General features: G+C 37.1%; 2 protein-coding genes across 6 annotated transcripts in view; both read right to left on the reverse strand.

The window, feature by feature from the left end:
* LOC309480235 (ankyrin repeat domain-containing protein SOWAHC) overlaps positions 1–2,615 on the reverse strand; it is a 30,024-nt gene extending 27,409 nt beyond the window's left edge. The window contains exon 1 of the mRNA XM_082144648.1: positions 2,352–2,615. Coding sequence (XP_082000774.1) covers positions 2,352–2,475 — 124 coding nt within the window. The 5' untranslated portion in view covers positions 2,476–2,615. The remainder of the gene's footprint in view (positions 1–2,351) is intronic.
* Positions 2,616–11,062: 8,447 nt separating this feature from the next.
* The window catches only part of plekhg5b (pleckstrin homology domain containing, family G (with RhoGef domain) member 5b), a gene marked incomplete at its 3' end in the record, with an annotated part of 77,336 nt that continues 75,706 nt past the window's right edge, over positions 11,063–12,692 (reverse strand). For all 5 annotated transcript variants that reach the window (XM_082145529.1, XM_082145531.1, XM_082145533.1 and 2 more), the window contains one exon: positions 11,063–12,466. In XM_082145529.1, coding sequence (XP_082001655.1) covers positions 12,457–12,466 — 10 coding nt within the window. The remainder of the gene's footprint in view (positions 12,467–12,692) is intronic.

Consider the following 12,692-nt stretch of genomic DNA (forward strand, 5'->3'; position numbering starts at 1 on the left):
TACTTTCAAACACATCACATGTTTACATGATGTGATCCATAAAGGGTTAAACAGTACCTCTCAAACTGGATTGTGCCATACAGGCAAAACATATCAGGACTTGGATCTTTAAATAGAGAATGCAACCTTTAAACACAACCTTTCCGTTTTCCTGCCAGGGGAAAAAGATAGGGATGACATTGCAACACGGCATCCACAACAACAGGAAACCCTAAGGGAAGTCAACACTTAACAGTTGTAGCCGACAGAATTCCTGTCATGGTACTGAGAGTGTTTAGCTTTCTGAGCAAATTTATTAGTCTACCCTGGCCAACTATGAGGACTCTACGTTCCCACAGAGAATATAGCAACTGCCCGAGATCCCATCAAAACCACCATCCTAAAAAGGACTGGAGTTATTATAACCCCAGAATTAGAGCATGTCACGCAGGCTGATGCGGTAACCGGGAATAATTATGATAATTGGTTAGCTGTGTCAGATGGTACCAGATGAAGGCAGATTTTGAAACCTCTGTACACAACTGTACAAGCACAGCTGGACGAAGCATTAAAAGCCATTATGAATAATTGTTTCATATATTTATGTCTGACACATGTATGTAGGATTAAATGAAACATCATCTAATTTAATTACTGTTTAAGTGGTTTATGAGAACATCATGCCTGTTTTTTTATTTTTTATTTTTTTATTTGGCCCACTTTGCTGCAGCCAAGCCCTTTATTGCAGACACGTCATTTCATTTTTTACATTAATATTTTATGTTCACACACAAAGAACTAGTAGTTAAACCAGTATTTGTTTTTCAACGACAGATGCTTGCTGATAACTATACAATGGGATTTTAAAGTCACCATGAAATCCAAATTGGTAAATCTTTTTTATTTTTATTTTTTTATGGAATATTGCAGTATTTATTCTTATTATTCGTATTAATAAATTGTTTTTCTGTGATTTTTTTTTTTTTAATTCACGTGCCCTTGTAATCTTTAAACAAAATAACTTTACCCTCTTGCAGCGACATCTCTGATGATGTGTTTACTGGTGCGTGGGCGGGGCAACCCTTCACTCACATGAGAACCACCAATAGCAAACCACAACCATCCAATCAATTCCTGATGGACATAATCAAGTCCCACCCTGCATTTTTCTCATTCCAGAACTCGTTTAACTCGGATAACGTCAAAATAGGGAATAAAAGACTATTGCAACTTCTGTTTCATGCCAACTTTGAGCAATATTCGCAACCTGTAATTCACAAAAAAAAAGAAAAAGAAAAAACACAGCAATATCCATTGAAAAGGCTGTTGAAACTGACACAAGTGAGAGAGTTCATGCTTAATCAGGCAAGCAGCTACAGATATCATTTGATGCAAATATTGGTCAATTTATCATCTTATATAGGCCTATCAGTAAAACATTTGGTCCATTTGAGCCATTATAAAAGCAAAATCAGAAAAGAATAAGTCAGCATCAGCAATCAAAATAAGTAGGCCTATGTGCAGGAATTCTCAGAATTTGGGTATATAATGTAAGCAGTCCTTCCTTGTGTCAAATATGTGTACTTTTTTTCAATAGTTTGTTTTTTCCACAACTGTCAGTAATATCGAATATCACCTTTATATGAATATGCACATTTATAAATTAACGCTTTTAGCCTATATAGGCATATGCCAGATGTGTTATTCAGAATATCAGCTTAATGTGGTTATGCCAATCAGTTTAATGCATTAAACTAGTTAATATGGCCATATTTGGATTATTATTGAAATATGGATCAAATAGTAAACTACACCTTCAGTGAATATTCTATTTAGAACTCCACTGTCATGGTTTGGGAATGTGGGGGCCCTTCCTGAGGGAGCGAAGGAAATGACAATTCCATGTGTAATTCTATCTGTTGGTAAAGCTTTTCTAATCTAAAGCAGATGTTTGCCACAGTTACTTTTTAAGACGCTAACAGCCATTTACTCAGACCTCAAGCAGAGCAAAAGCACAGTATGCGGATTTTAGAATGAAAACGGTGCCATAGACTTGCCACCAAAACACCCCATTTACACTACTAGCAATTCGACTAAATTAAAATGTCTATAATAGTTGGTCTAGACTACACTGCCTCAGTTGCGGCGCACGCTCGAGTGTTGCGTTTTTATGACGGCATCTCACATTAAAATTGAGTTTATTAAAACAACTTGTAAAAAAGACCCCGCGCGTTTTGTTTCGTTCAGTGTAAGCTAGTGTTTCTAAACGTAAAAAAAGAAACGTCTCGTGCGTGTCTCGCGTTGCGTCGCGTGCTTGCAGTGTAGATTAGGTGTAAAGGAAATGTGAAAATGTCATATTCTCATTTACTCACCACGTAGCTGCAAATCGTTATGGTTTATGAAATGCTTATATGTTTTGGACAGATCTGAATTTTTGACTTTTCCTCCACAGGAACAGATGTAATCCAGTAAGGACGCTTCACTGATTTCGCCCATCTCTGACAGGGAACTGAAAATAAACAGTAATTTTACAGCAGAGGAGCTCTGGTCGTGATGGGTTCTTCTCGAAGATGCTGATGCATGGCTTTGCTGGAAGCCAAGCTAATTACTGGAGAAGAAAAGTGTACACACACAGGCTGGCCAAGTTCACTCCACCCAAATATGCTGACAGAACCTCCCACAGTTAACTCTTTGTGCTCTGAAGAATTCATAAACAATAAATGGCTTAATTTGCATCTTATAATGAGTCTGACACCTTGAGACTTATGTAGCCTATTTAAACACAAAAATTATGATTTTAGATACAAACAAAAATCTGTAGGAATACATTTATTAATATGTGTATAAAACATAGGCTAAATAAAAATATGTAATATATAAATGTACATTATATAAATATCATAAAATTAAAATATCTAAATATAAAACTATAACCCCAATTTTTGTGTGTTGCATTGCTACTAGCAGATTCCACGGTGACAACTTACCCCATATAGTTGAACAATATGAGCTGCTATTGGGGCATGTTGTCACAAAAGGCCTTGAGGGTTAGTTCACCCAAAAATTTTAATTCTTCCATTAATTACTCTCCCTCATGTCGTTCCAAACCCATAAGACTTTCGTTCATCTTCGGAACCCAAATGAAGATCTTTTTAATGAAATATGAGAGCTTTCTGTCCCTCTATTGTCAGCTACGCAACTACCACGTTGACGCTTCAAAAGTTCATAAAGAGAACATAAAAATTAATCCATATGAATTGAGCGGCTTAGTCCAAAATTTTCTGAAGAAACACAATCGTTTTATATGATAAACAGATTGAATTTAGGCTTTTATTCACATAAACATTCATCAACTCACTCATCAGTTGTGGTAAACAGAAGCTCAAGCATGTTCGCTTGATGTGCAAAAAACCAATGAGGTTCATTCTCGTGTTACGCAGCACGTTTGAGCTTCTGCAAGAACCAATGAGGTTCATTCTCGTGTTACGCATCACATTTGAGCTTCTGCAAGAACCAATGAGGTTCATTCTCATGTTACGCATCACATTTGAGCTTCTGCAAGAACCAATGAGGTTCGTTCTCATGTTACGCATCACGTTTGAGCTTTGGCAAGAACCAATGAGGTTCATTCTCGTGTTACGCATCACAATTGAGCTTCTGCAAGAACCAATGAGGTCCAGTCTTGTGTTACGCATTACGTTTGAGCTTTGGCAAGAACCAATGAGGTTCATTCTCGTGTTACACAGCATGTTTGAACTTTGGCAAGAACCAATGAGGTTCATTCTCATGTTACGCAAAACGTTTGAGCTTCTGCAAGAACCAATGAGGTTAATTCTCATGTTACGCATCACATTTGAGCTTCTGCAAGAACCAATGAGGTTCATTCTCGTGTTACGCATCACGTTTGAGCTTCTGCAAGAACCAATGAGGTTAATTCTCATGCTACGCATCACATTTGAGCTTCTGCAAGAACCAATGAGGTTCATTCTCATGTTACGCATCACGTTTGAGCTTTGGCAAGAACCAATGAGGTTCATTCTCGTGTTACACAGCATGTTTGAGCTTCAGCAAGAACCAATGAGGTTCATTCTCGTGTTACACAGCACGTTTTAGCTTCTGCGAGAGGTTTGTTCTTGTGCATCAAGCAGGTACAGTTGAGCTTCTGTTTATGTTCACTGATGAATGTTTATATGTGAGTAAAAGCCTAAATTCAATCTGTTAATCATACAAAGCAATCAAGTCTCTTCAGAAGTTTTAGACTAAACTGTTCTATTCATATGAATTAGTTTTATGATCTCTTTATGAACTTTTTGAAGCTTCAAAGTGGTAGTTGCGTAACTGTCAATGGAGGGAAGGAAAGCTCTCAGATTTCATCAAAAAGATTTTCATTTGTGTTCTGAAGATGAACGAAAGTCTTACAGGTTTGGAACAACATGAGGGCGAGTAATTAATGACAGAATTTTCATTTTTGGGTGAACTATTGCTTTAATAACGCAATACCGATGGAAATAACTTTTTGTAACCAAGACTTGATGGCTACTGCTATCCAGAAAGTGTACAATGAATTATAGGACTCAAAGCTAATTGAACTGGTACATTCCCAAAGGTGAGCTCGTCTGTTAATGTTTAATGACTGGAAATGACTGGACATTTCGGGAGGGTAACATTCTCTACTGGACACTCATTCAGCTGATATAGCGGCCAGTCATATGCTCTATCAGTCATATGCTCATTAGTCACACTTATTTAGCTGTGTGGATTGAGTGACCTGATAAAAATCTGGGTTGGTTATCAAACACAACTGGTGACTTATCATTTATTCAAAGGACCATATGCAAGAACCATTGCCTACACAATCAGAGACCTGCATGTGCTCTTCCTTTAGTTGCAGTGAGAATACATATTTGATTTAATGTTTCATGCTATCTTTTACTGCGGCTTCATGGATTTGACATCTGGTAATCCAAAGGTATGTCCAAACCACAGTAAATCAGATTAATTGCAGAAATGGTAGTAAATGCAACTCGTTTACATCATACCTCGCTGGTGGCGTCTGGCATTTCCAAATGGATTTCCATTTAATTAAGTAATATGCTTGTCATTTCATTTTCATGTGCATTAACCCCCTCAAAAATACAATACTGGAATGACAATAAGCTCCTTAAGGCTGATACAATAACAGTAATCTCTGTAAAGTTGTTTTTATAAACTGTGCCGTATGGTCACTTTCATTTTTCGAAACACCTAAGTAATGATTATGAGCTCGCAGACATATGTTATGTCTAATGGGACAGAATCAGAACAGAAAAACAGCTTAAATATTAAGCCAAGCTGAAGTAATTCAGAAAAACAAAAAAACAGTAGAAACTCTGGCCTGATTCTTTCTAGTATTGGAATTATGTGAACCTTATTATTAATTGTATGTGATACTTTTTTATATTTATATTTATTAATATAATTATTATTAATTATTTATTATTTGTGGTTACAAATAATTATGACAATTAAATCATATAATTTATTGTAATGAATAAAAATATTTTTGTACTCATAATTAACAATAATAATTCTCTAGCAAACCTTAATGTGAACCTTATTATTAATTATTTATTGTGCTTTACATTATTTATTTATTTTTATTTATTTATCTTTGAAGTAATACATAATAATAATGAAATTATAAAGAAAAATAATAATTTGGGGGGAAAAACACAGAAAATGATGACCTGGTTCCTTCTAGAAAATTTATTAAGTGAAGGTTAATTAATTGTTTGTGATGCTTTTTATTGTTTATATTTATCAATTGAACTATTTATTATTTGTGGTAATGAATAATTATTATAATCGAATAATAAAATTAATTAATAATTAATATAAATACATATAGTAACACTACTACTACTACTAATACATTAATAATAATAATAATAATAATAATAATATGAAAGTAATCCGGCCAGAAAAATCTGGCCTGGTTCCTTCTAGTATATGAATTATGTGAACCTCGTTGAAAATAATCAATTACTTTTTTGCTTTTTATTTATTTATTTATTTATTTATTATTTGTGGTAATTTGTGGTATTATGATAATGAAGTATTAAAAAGTAATGATTAAGAATGAGAAAATATAAGTAATTCAGAAAAACTCCAGCAAATTCTGACCTGGTTGCTTCTAGCAAATTAATTATGTGAAATTATGTGATATTATTAATTATTTGTGGTGCATTTTATTATATATATATTTTTAAGCTATTTTTATTTTTTATTTATTTTTATTTATTTATCTTTGGAAATCCTGGAAAGAGCAGTGGCTGCCCAGCTTCAAGATCACATGTCCCACCAATCTGGTTTCAGAAGACACCATAGTATACTGAGACCGCCCTCATCAAAATCACTAATGACCTTCTGCTGGCTGCTGACAATGGCCTCATCACTGTCCTCATCTTCCTTGACCTTTCTGCAGCTTTTTATACAGTTTCCCATACCATCCTTCTTCACCGCCTTTCTGAGCTCATCAGCCTCAGTGGTACAGCACTGTCCTGGTTCCGGTCCTACGTCACTGACCGAAAACAATTCATCACCCTAAATGGCACCAATTCTGATCTAGCACCCGCCAACCATGGCGTACCCCAGGGCTCTGTGCTTGGTCCGCTGCTGTTCACCATTTACATACTACCCCTAGGTCATATCATCCGTAAACATGGACTCAACTTCCACTGCTACGCCGATGGCATTCAACTTTATATCAGCACAAACCCCTCCTCCCAGCTCCCACCCACACAACTTGTCAACTGCCTGCAGGAACTCAAATCATGGATGACCACAAACCTACTGAAACTCAACAGTAATAAGTCAGAACTCATGGTGGTGGCCCCTGCACCATTGCTCAGAAAAATTGGAGACCTGGTCCTGGTTGTGGACCAGGCTGCTCCATTTCCCCATCTCCTGAGGTGCGCAACCTGGGCGTCATCCTGGACTCCACTCTCTCCTTCCGGTCCCACATCAACAACATCACCAAGGCTGCTTTTTACCACCTCAGAAACATCTCACGACTCCGGTCTTCATTTACAGATTCAGTAACTCATCCATGCCTTTATCACCTCCTGTCTGGATTACTGCAATGGTGTCCTGTCTGGACTGCCCACCAAGGCCCTTAGCAGACTCCAGTATGTCCAGAACTCTGCTGCCAGGGTTCTAACCAACACAAAGCCATGGCAGCATATCACTCCCATCATCCAACAGCTCCACTGGATGCCAGTCAAGTCTTGCATCACCTATAAGATCTGTTAAGCGACCTTGGGTACCATGAAAGGCGCTATTTAAGTCCAAGATATTATTATTATTATTAATTGATTACAAATAATTATGAAAACAACAATAATGTTGAAATTTCCATACATTTACAATGTCCAGACTTGGGGCTCGGTTTACTTGGTCAGCACCCTGACAACGCCCTAGCAACCACCCAAAACACATTTAAACAGTGCACTAAAAAGTAAAACCTCACAGATGGAGAGATATCAAACCCCACACCAGATTTTCCATGTCCCCTCCTTGGATCAGTATACAATATTCCATGTTAACCTGATAAAAACCACTGTGCCTAATGATGCCAGATGTTGCTTGGCAGCTTTTGTGACAATACAAAGGTCAATCGGCGTATAATGGTGCCGTGCGACATGGACGGGCTGATGGGAGGCAGCTGTTCACATGGTGGGACACTCCATATGGCCTGCGCTTGTCGCAGGGCCTTTTCGCACAGCCGAAAACCTAGTAAACATGCCTCAGTTCTCATTTCCCTTCTTATCCCTCATTCAAACACAGCCGAAATCCAATCACCTAGGCCTCTAAAGAGGATGATGTTGATTAGAGAGAACTCAGAGAACGGTGTTCACACTAACACACTTCCCTCCATCATGAGCGGAGAAACACAGCCAGCGAGGCTTACAGAGGGGATTGTTTTAGACAGACAATGGTGTCTACCTGATTTTAATCCCAGAGCTGCAGAGAGTGCTGGGATTGGCGGCGTTTAATAAAGGAAAGTGCTCTCGTAATCTGGATTTGCCAAAGTGCCCTTTTGTGTTAATCAGACAAATTTTACAGGATGCTTTATGACATCTGTCACAAGGAGAAGCAGGAGTTCATGATCGCTTGTGCTGGACTTGGTGACAGATCTAAAATACAGTGTCAGATGAAATGTTCATGTAAAACGGACCAAAAAAAATTAAAAAATCAAATAAATAAACCTATTCATTAATTTGTTGTTTATTGAGTTTTCAAGGAGAAGATGCTTTCCATATCCGAACTACACATTTTAGAGGCATATTCAAAAAAATATTTACATATGAGGGCTGTCAAATCGATTAATCGTGATTAATCACATCTAACATAAGTTTGTGTTTATATGTGTGTGTGCATTTGTATATACATACACACACACACACATAATATATATATATATATATATATATATATATATATATATATAATATAAACAAACTTTTATGTTAGATGCGATTAATCGTGATTAATCGATTTGACAGCACTAATACGTATATCAATTTAAAACATATATTTTTTATGGTTTTGAAAATCTCTTATCATCCCTTATGATCCTTCAGAAATCATTCTAATATGCTGATTGGTTGCTCAAGAAACATTTCTAATTATTATCAATGTGAAACAGTTGTACTGCTTAATATATTTGTGTAAACCGTATATATATATATATATATATATATATATATATTGTGTGTATGGAAGCACATACTCGCACACACACAAACAGAGCGGCTAATCGACTCAGGTTGTGTAATTACTTTAGTGTTGCTGCGAAAAGCTGCATTTTTATAATTAAAGTCCAGTGTATCAGCGATGAAGCATAATAAACTACTTCTAAAATGAAGGATTACATTGATAAACCCCAGAAGGCCAGATGTGGGAATGGGGGGGAGGTTGTTGGGGGGGGGGGGGGGGGAGGTTGGATCCGGCAAATCTAGGATGGGATTAATGGAGAAAATCCCACGGGCCGGAACGCTGCCTTTTCCATGAGGATTAGGGTCTTGTGTGGAGTCAACATGCTGTAATCCACCGATTAGCTGATATAATCACCTGTAAATACACCTTGGCCCGCACACATCCCAGAATGCCAACCGCTGCCGAGCACAGAAGGGGAACGAGTTTAGACCACACTTTCAGGCTCAGAAAGATCTGAAGATGATGCCACAAAGACACTGACTGATAAGAAACATTCATCTCATGAATCCGTTTGAGAGTAAATGTAAATACACAGCAGAGCAGAGCATCTCATCTTGTGTTTATGTTTCTATAAAACCCATTCAGAGTGGCAGACATGCTGTGTGTAATGCATGATTAATTGAAATTCGTCCTGGGTTTGATTTTTAAAGGGATCGTTCAGCCAGAAATGAAAATTCTGTAATTAATTACTCACACCCTCATGTCGTTACAAACCCATAAGACTTTCGTTCATCTTCAGAACAAAAATGAAGATCTTTTTGATGAAATCTGAGAGCTTTCTGTCCCTCTATTGACAGCTACACAACTCTGAGGCTTCAAAAAGTTCATAAGATCGTAAAACTAATCCATACGAATTGGGCAGTTTAGTCCAAATTTGAGACATTTATACAGCACTTTTCTGGAGACTCTTTACATATGGAAGGGGGAATCTGCTCAACCACCACCAATGTGCAGCATCCACCTATGATGCGACAGCAGCCATATTACACCAGAACTCCCAACACACACACCAGCTTAATGGTGGAGAGGAGACAGAGTGTTGATTAGGGGTCTATGATGATGGACAGAGGCCAATGGGCAAATTTGGCCAGGATGCCAGGGTTACACTCCAACTCTTTTTACGAAGAACATCCTGGGACATCCAACCCTGCTTAGCTTCAGTGGGCAACCAGGGCTACAGGGTGATAGCTGCCGGCACATTATTATCATTTTTTATTATTAAATAGTTTTAACATTTACTGCACTTTGTTATTCTTCTAGTTATTAATTTACCTATAGCGGCTGATTTGGAAATCTTGCACTTTCACAGAAAACAGCTTCACGTTGCACATAAAGGTGGATACAGTCTACATAAAGTCAAAGCCCAGTAGCTTTAGAACTTGTAGTTATGGATTTAGATCAGTGAAAGTAACCGTTTAGATTATACAGCTTCATATTGTAGATCTTTTAGATATTACACTTTCTAATGTTTGACTGTCCTGCTGCTGGAAATGATGATTAAGAAATACAGAGTAACACTAGAAGATCAGTCCTCACTCACTACCCTCAATGTCTTTCCTTTAGAACAATTTAAGTAATGGAAACTCCTCAAATACTAAATATGCTGTGAAAACTAATACCCTAAAATCTAACATAACATTACCTTTATAAGACCAGTCAGTTCCATGGCTGTGTGTTCACTTCAGTGCTTAAAATTCTAACTTTGACTCAGTAGCTCTCTCTAGTGGTCATAGTGTGGACTTACTTATTTTTTTGTCTGAATAGTTCTGCTTATAAGTATAAATCTAGTCTAGTCTAGATGACCTATTACAGGGTACTTTAAATCCGGACCTGGATGATAAAAAATATGTAATAAAAAATAAGTATAGGGGGTTAAATATATAATAACTTGCAGCGTCGCGACTTGTCACTCACATGACGATCCACCAATAGCAAATCACAACCATCCGATCAATTCCCCATGGACAAAATTAAATCCCACGATACATTTGTTCAGCCGTTATACTCGGATTTAAAAGACTATTACAACTTCCATTTCATGCCGACTAATTATTTGATGTTCTTCTGCCACGTACTTAAACTAAATGATGTCAACAATACAACCAACAATGAATGAAAACTTTTTCTAGCCCACTAATGTCTCATCTCAGGTGACTCCATATCGGTTAAAACACATTTGTCAAAAGCATTACTCATTTTACTCTTTATTTAATTTAATTTCTAATACTTTTAGAACTTACTGCACTTTTAATTTTGTATATCGAAATATTAAGTAAAATCAGTGTATAATGAGAGGTCACAAACAATTCACATCAAACTCCGCAAATACTGAAAGATGTCTTTTATTTTGAAAGACATTTAAGGAACACTCCCTCAACATGGGAAAACAACATTATTTTGGTTCTTAGCAGATTTCAAAATTAATTAAACAAATGACAATGAACAAATTAAGACGACAAAACAAAAAAAAGTACAACCGTGAAGTGAAAAGATACTATTATAGACCACATTTTATATATAAAACAAAGCAAGCTCAATAAATATGACAAACACAAAAAGCCTAATAAGTAAACATACAATACACCATATTTACTTTGGGCAGGGTGTTTTTTTTGTTTTTTGTTTCTTTGAGAAAGGGTGTTCAGAGGGACTGGGTTTTAGTAAAGCACAGTTTCGGCAGTTTCAGTTTAACTTTTCGGGTAACAGCAGTGAGATCATAAGCTTAGAAAACAATAAATCCTCAATACATATGTTAACATTTGAAAACCAAACACCCTATTCAGTGTTAGATGATCAGTAATAAGTGCTCATCTAGGGTCAGGCGATGCTCTCTGAATCCTTAAACGTTATAAACCAAAAATAGTTTTTTTCAGTCCGTTTACCTTTAATTAAACATCTGCTGAAGCATTTTAGATATTATTTATGCATTAACTTGACCCACACAACACAATATACAGTAAGGGGTTCAAGGTGCACATGTATAACTTAAATAAGCCGCGCCAACCTAAAGATTTAATCATATAAGCAAGTTGCATGACAGAAATATTCACTCCATCCTGTCAAATGAACATAACACTGGTCCTAAAGTAATGTGTAACGTGCCTTAGTGGCTACTCAAGTTATCTAAAGTCAAACAGTGATTTGGTTTAGGTCAAGATCTAGAACTCATTCAGTCATACACACATCCACATGTGGATTCACACACTTTCTCATTCATAAACTCACACACAGAGTCACATCCAGTAGTGCAGTTAACGTGAATCACCTGCGTCCTCTTTGTCGAAATATTCTTAGAAAGGGTCCATTTTACAGAAACATTCTTAGAAAGAAAACGGGGTGGTGAGGGAATCCAAGAGGTGGCGTTTTATTCTCATATTCTCACTTCTACTTTCTCTTAGCAACCACACGACCCGTCGTAAGCTCAAACGTCCCACGGTCACACGTTTTCCTTTGATCATTTGGTCTTGGAGTTCTCGTTCTGAAAACTGTCCGGCCCTGCTGACCTCTTTTGAAGTTAGTTGTAGTTGTGTTTTACAAAGTGCAATGAGTTAATGAGTCTGCGCTCCTCCCCTCCCGCAGAGAAATGACAGGAAAGCTTCACGATGAGGAGTCCATCCGACTGGAAGAGGGAGCGGAGAGGAGAGCTCATTGGGTAGAGTGCATTTGGGTCCCGAATTCAGTCTCACAATGTCATCCCGAAAACATCTGTGCCAGAAGATGCTACACTTCTCTAAGGGGAGAAAGAAGACGATAAGTGTCAAAACATTTCTTTTTTCACTTTTCCCAACACAAAATGTTCCAATGTTAGACCAACACCAACATTCCCTCTGAGGGCAGAAAAAGTATCATGCTGGTAAAAAGCTAGAGATTACTTTTTCTTAAATAAGAACAAGATTGGTGGGTAAATCTTTTCAAATGCCAAACTAACCACTAAATACTTTTAACTTACTAATAAA

Source organism: Leuciscus leuciscus (assembly GCF_965113295.1).
Source record: "Leuciscus leuciscus genome assembly, chromosome: 18".
Taxonomy (NCBI): Eukaryota; Metazoa; Chordata; class Actinopteri; order Cypriniformes; family Leuciscidae; genus Leuciscus; species Leuciscus leuciscus.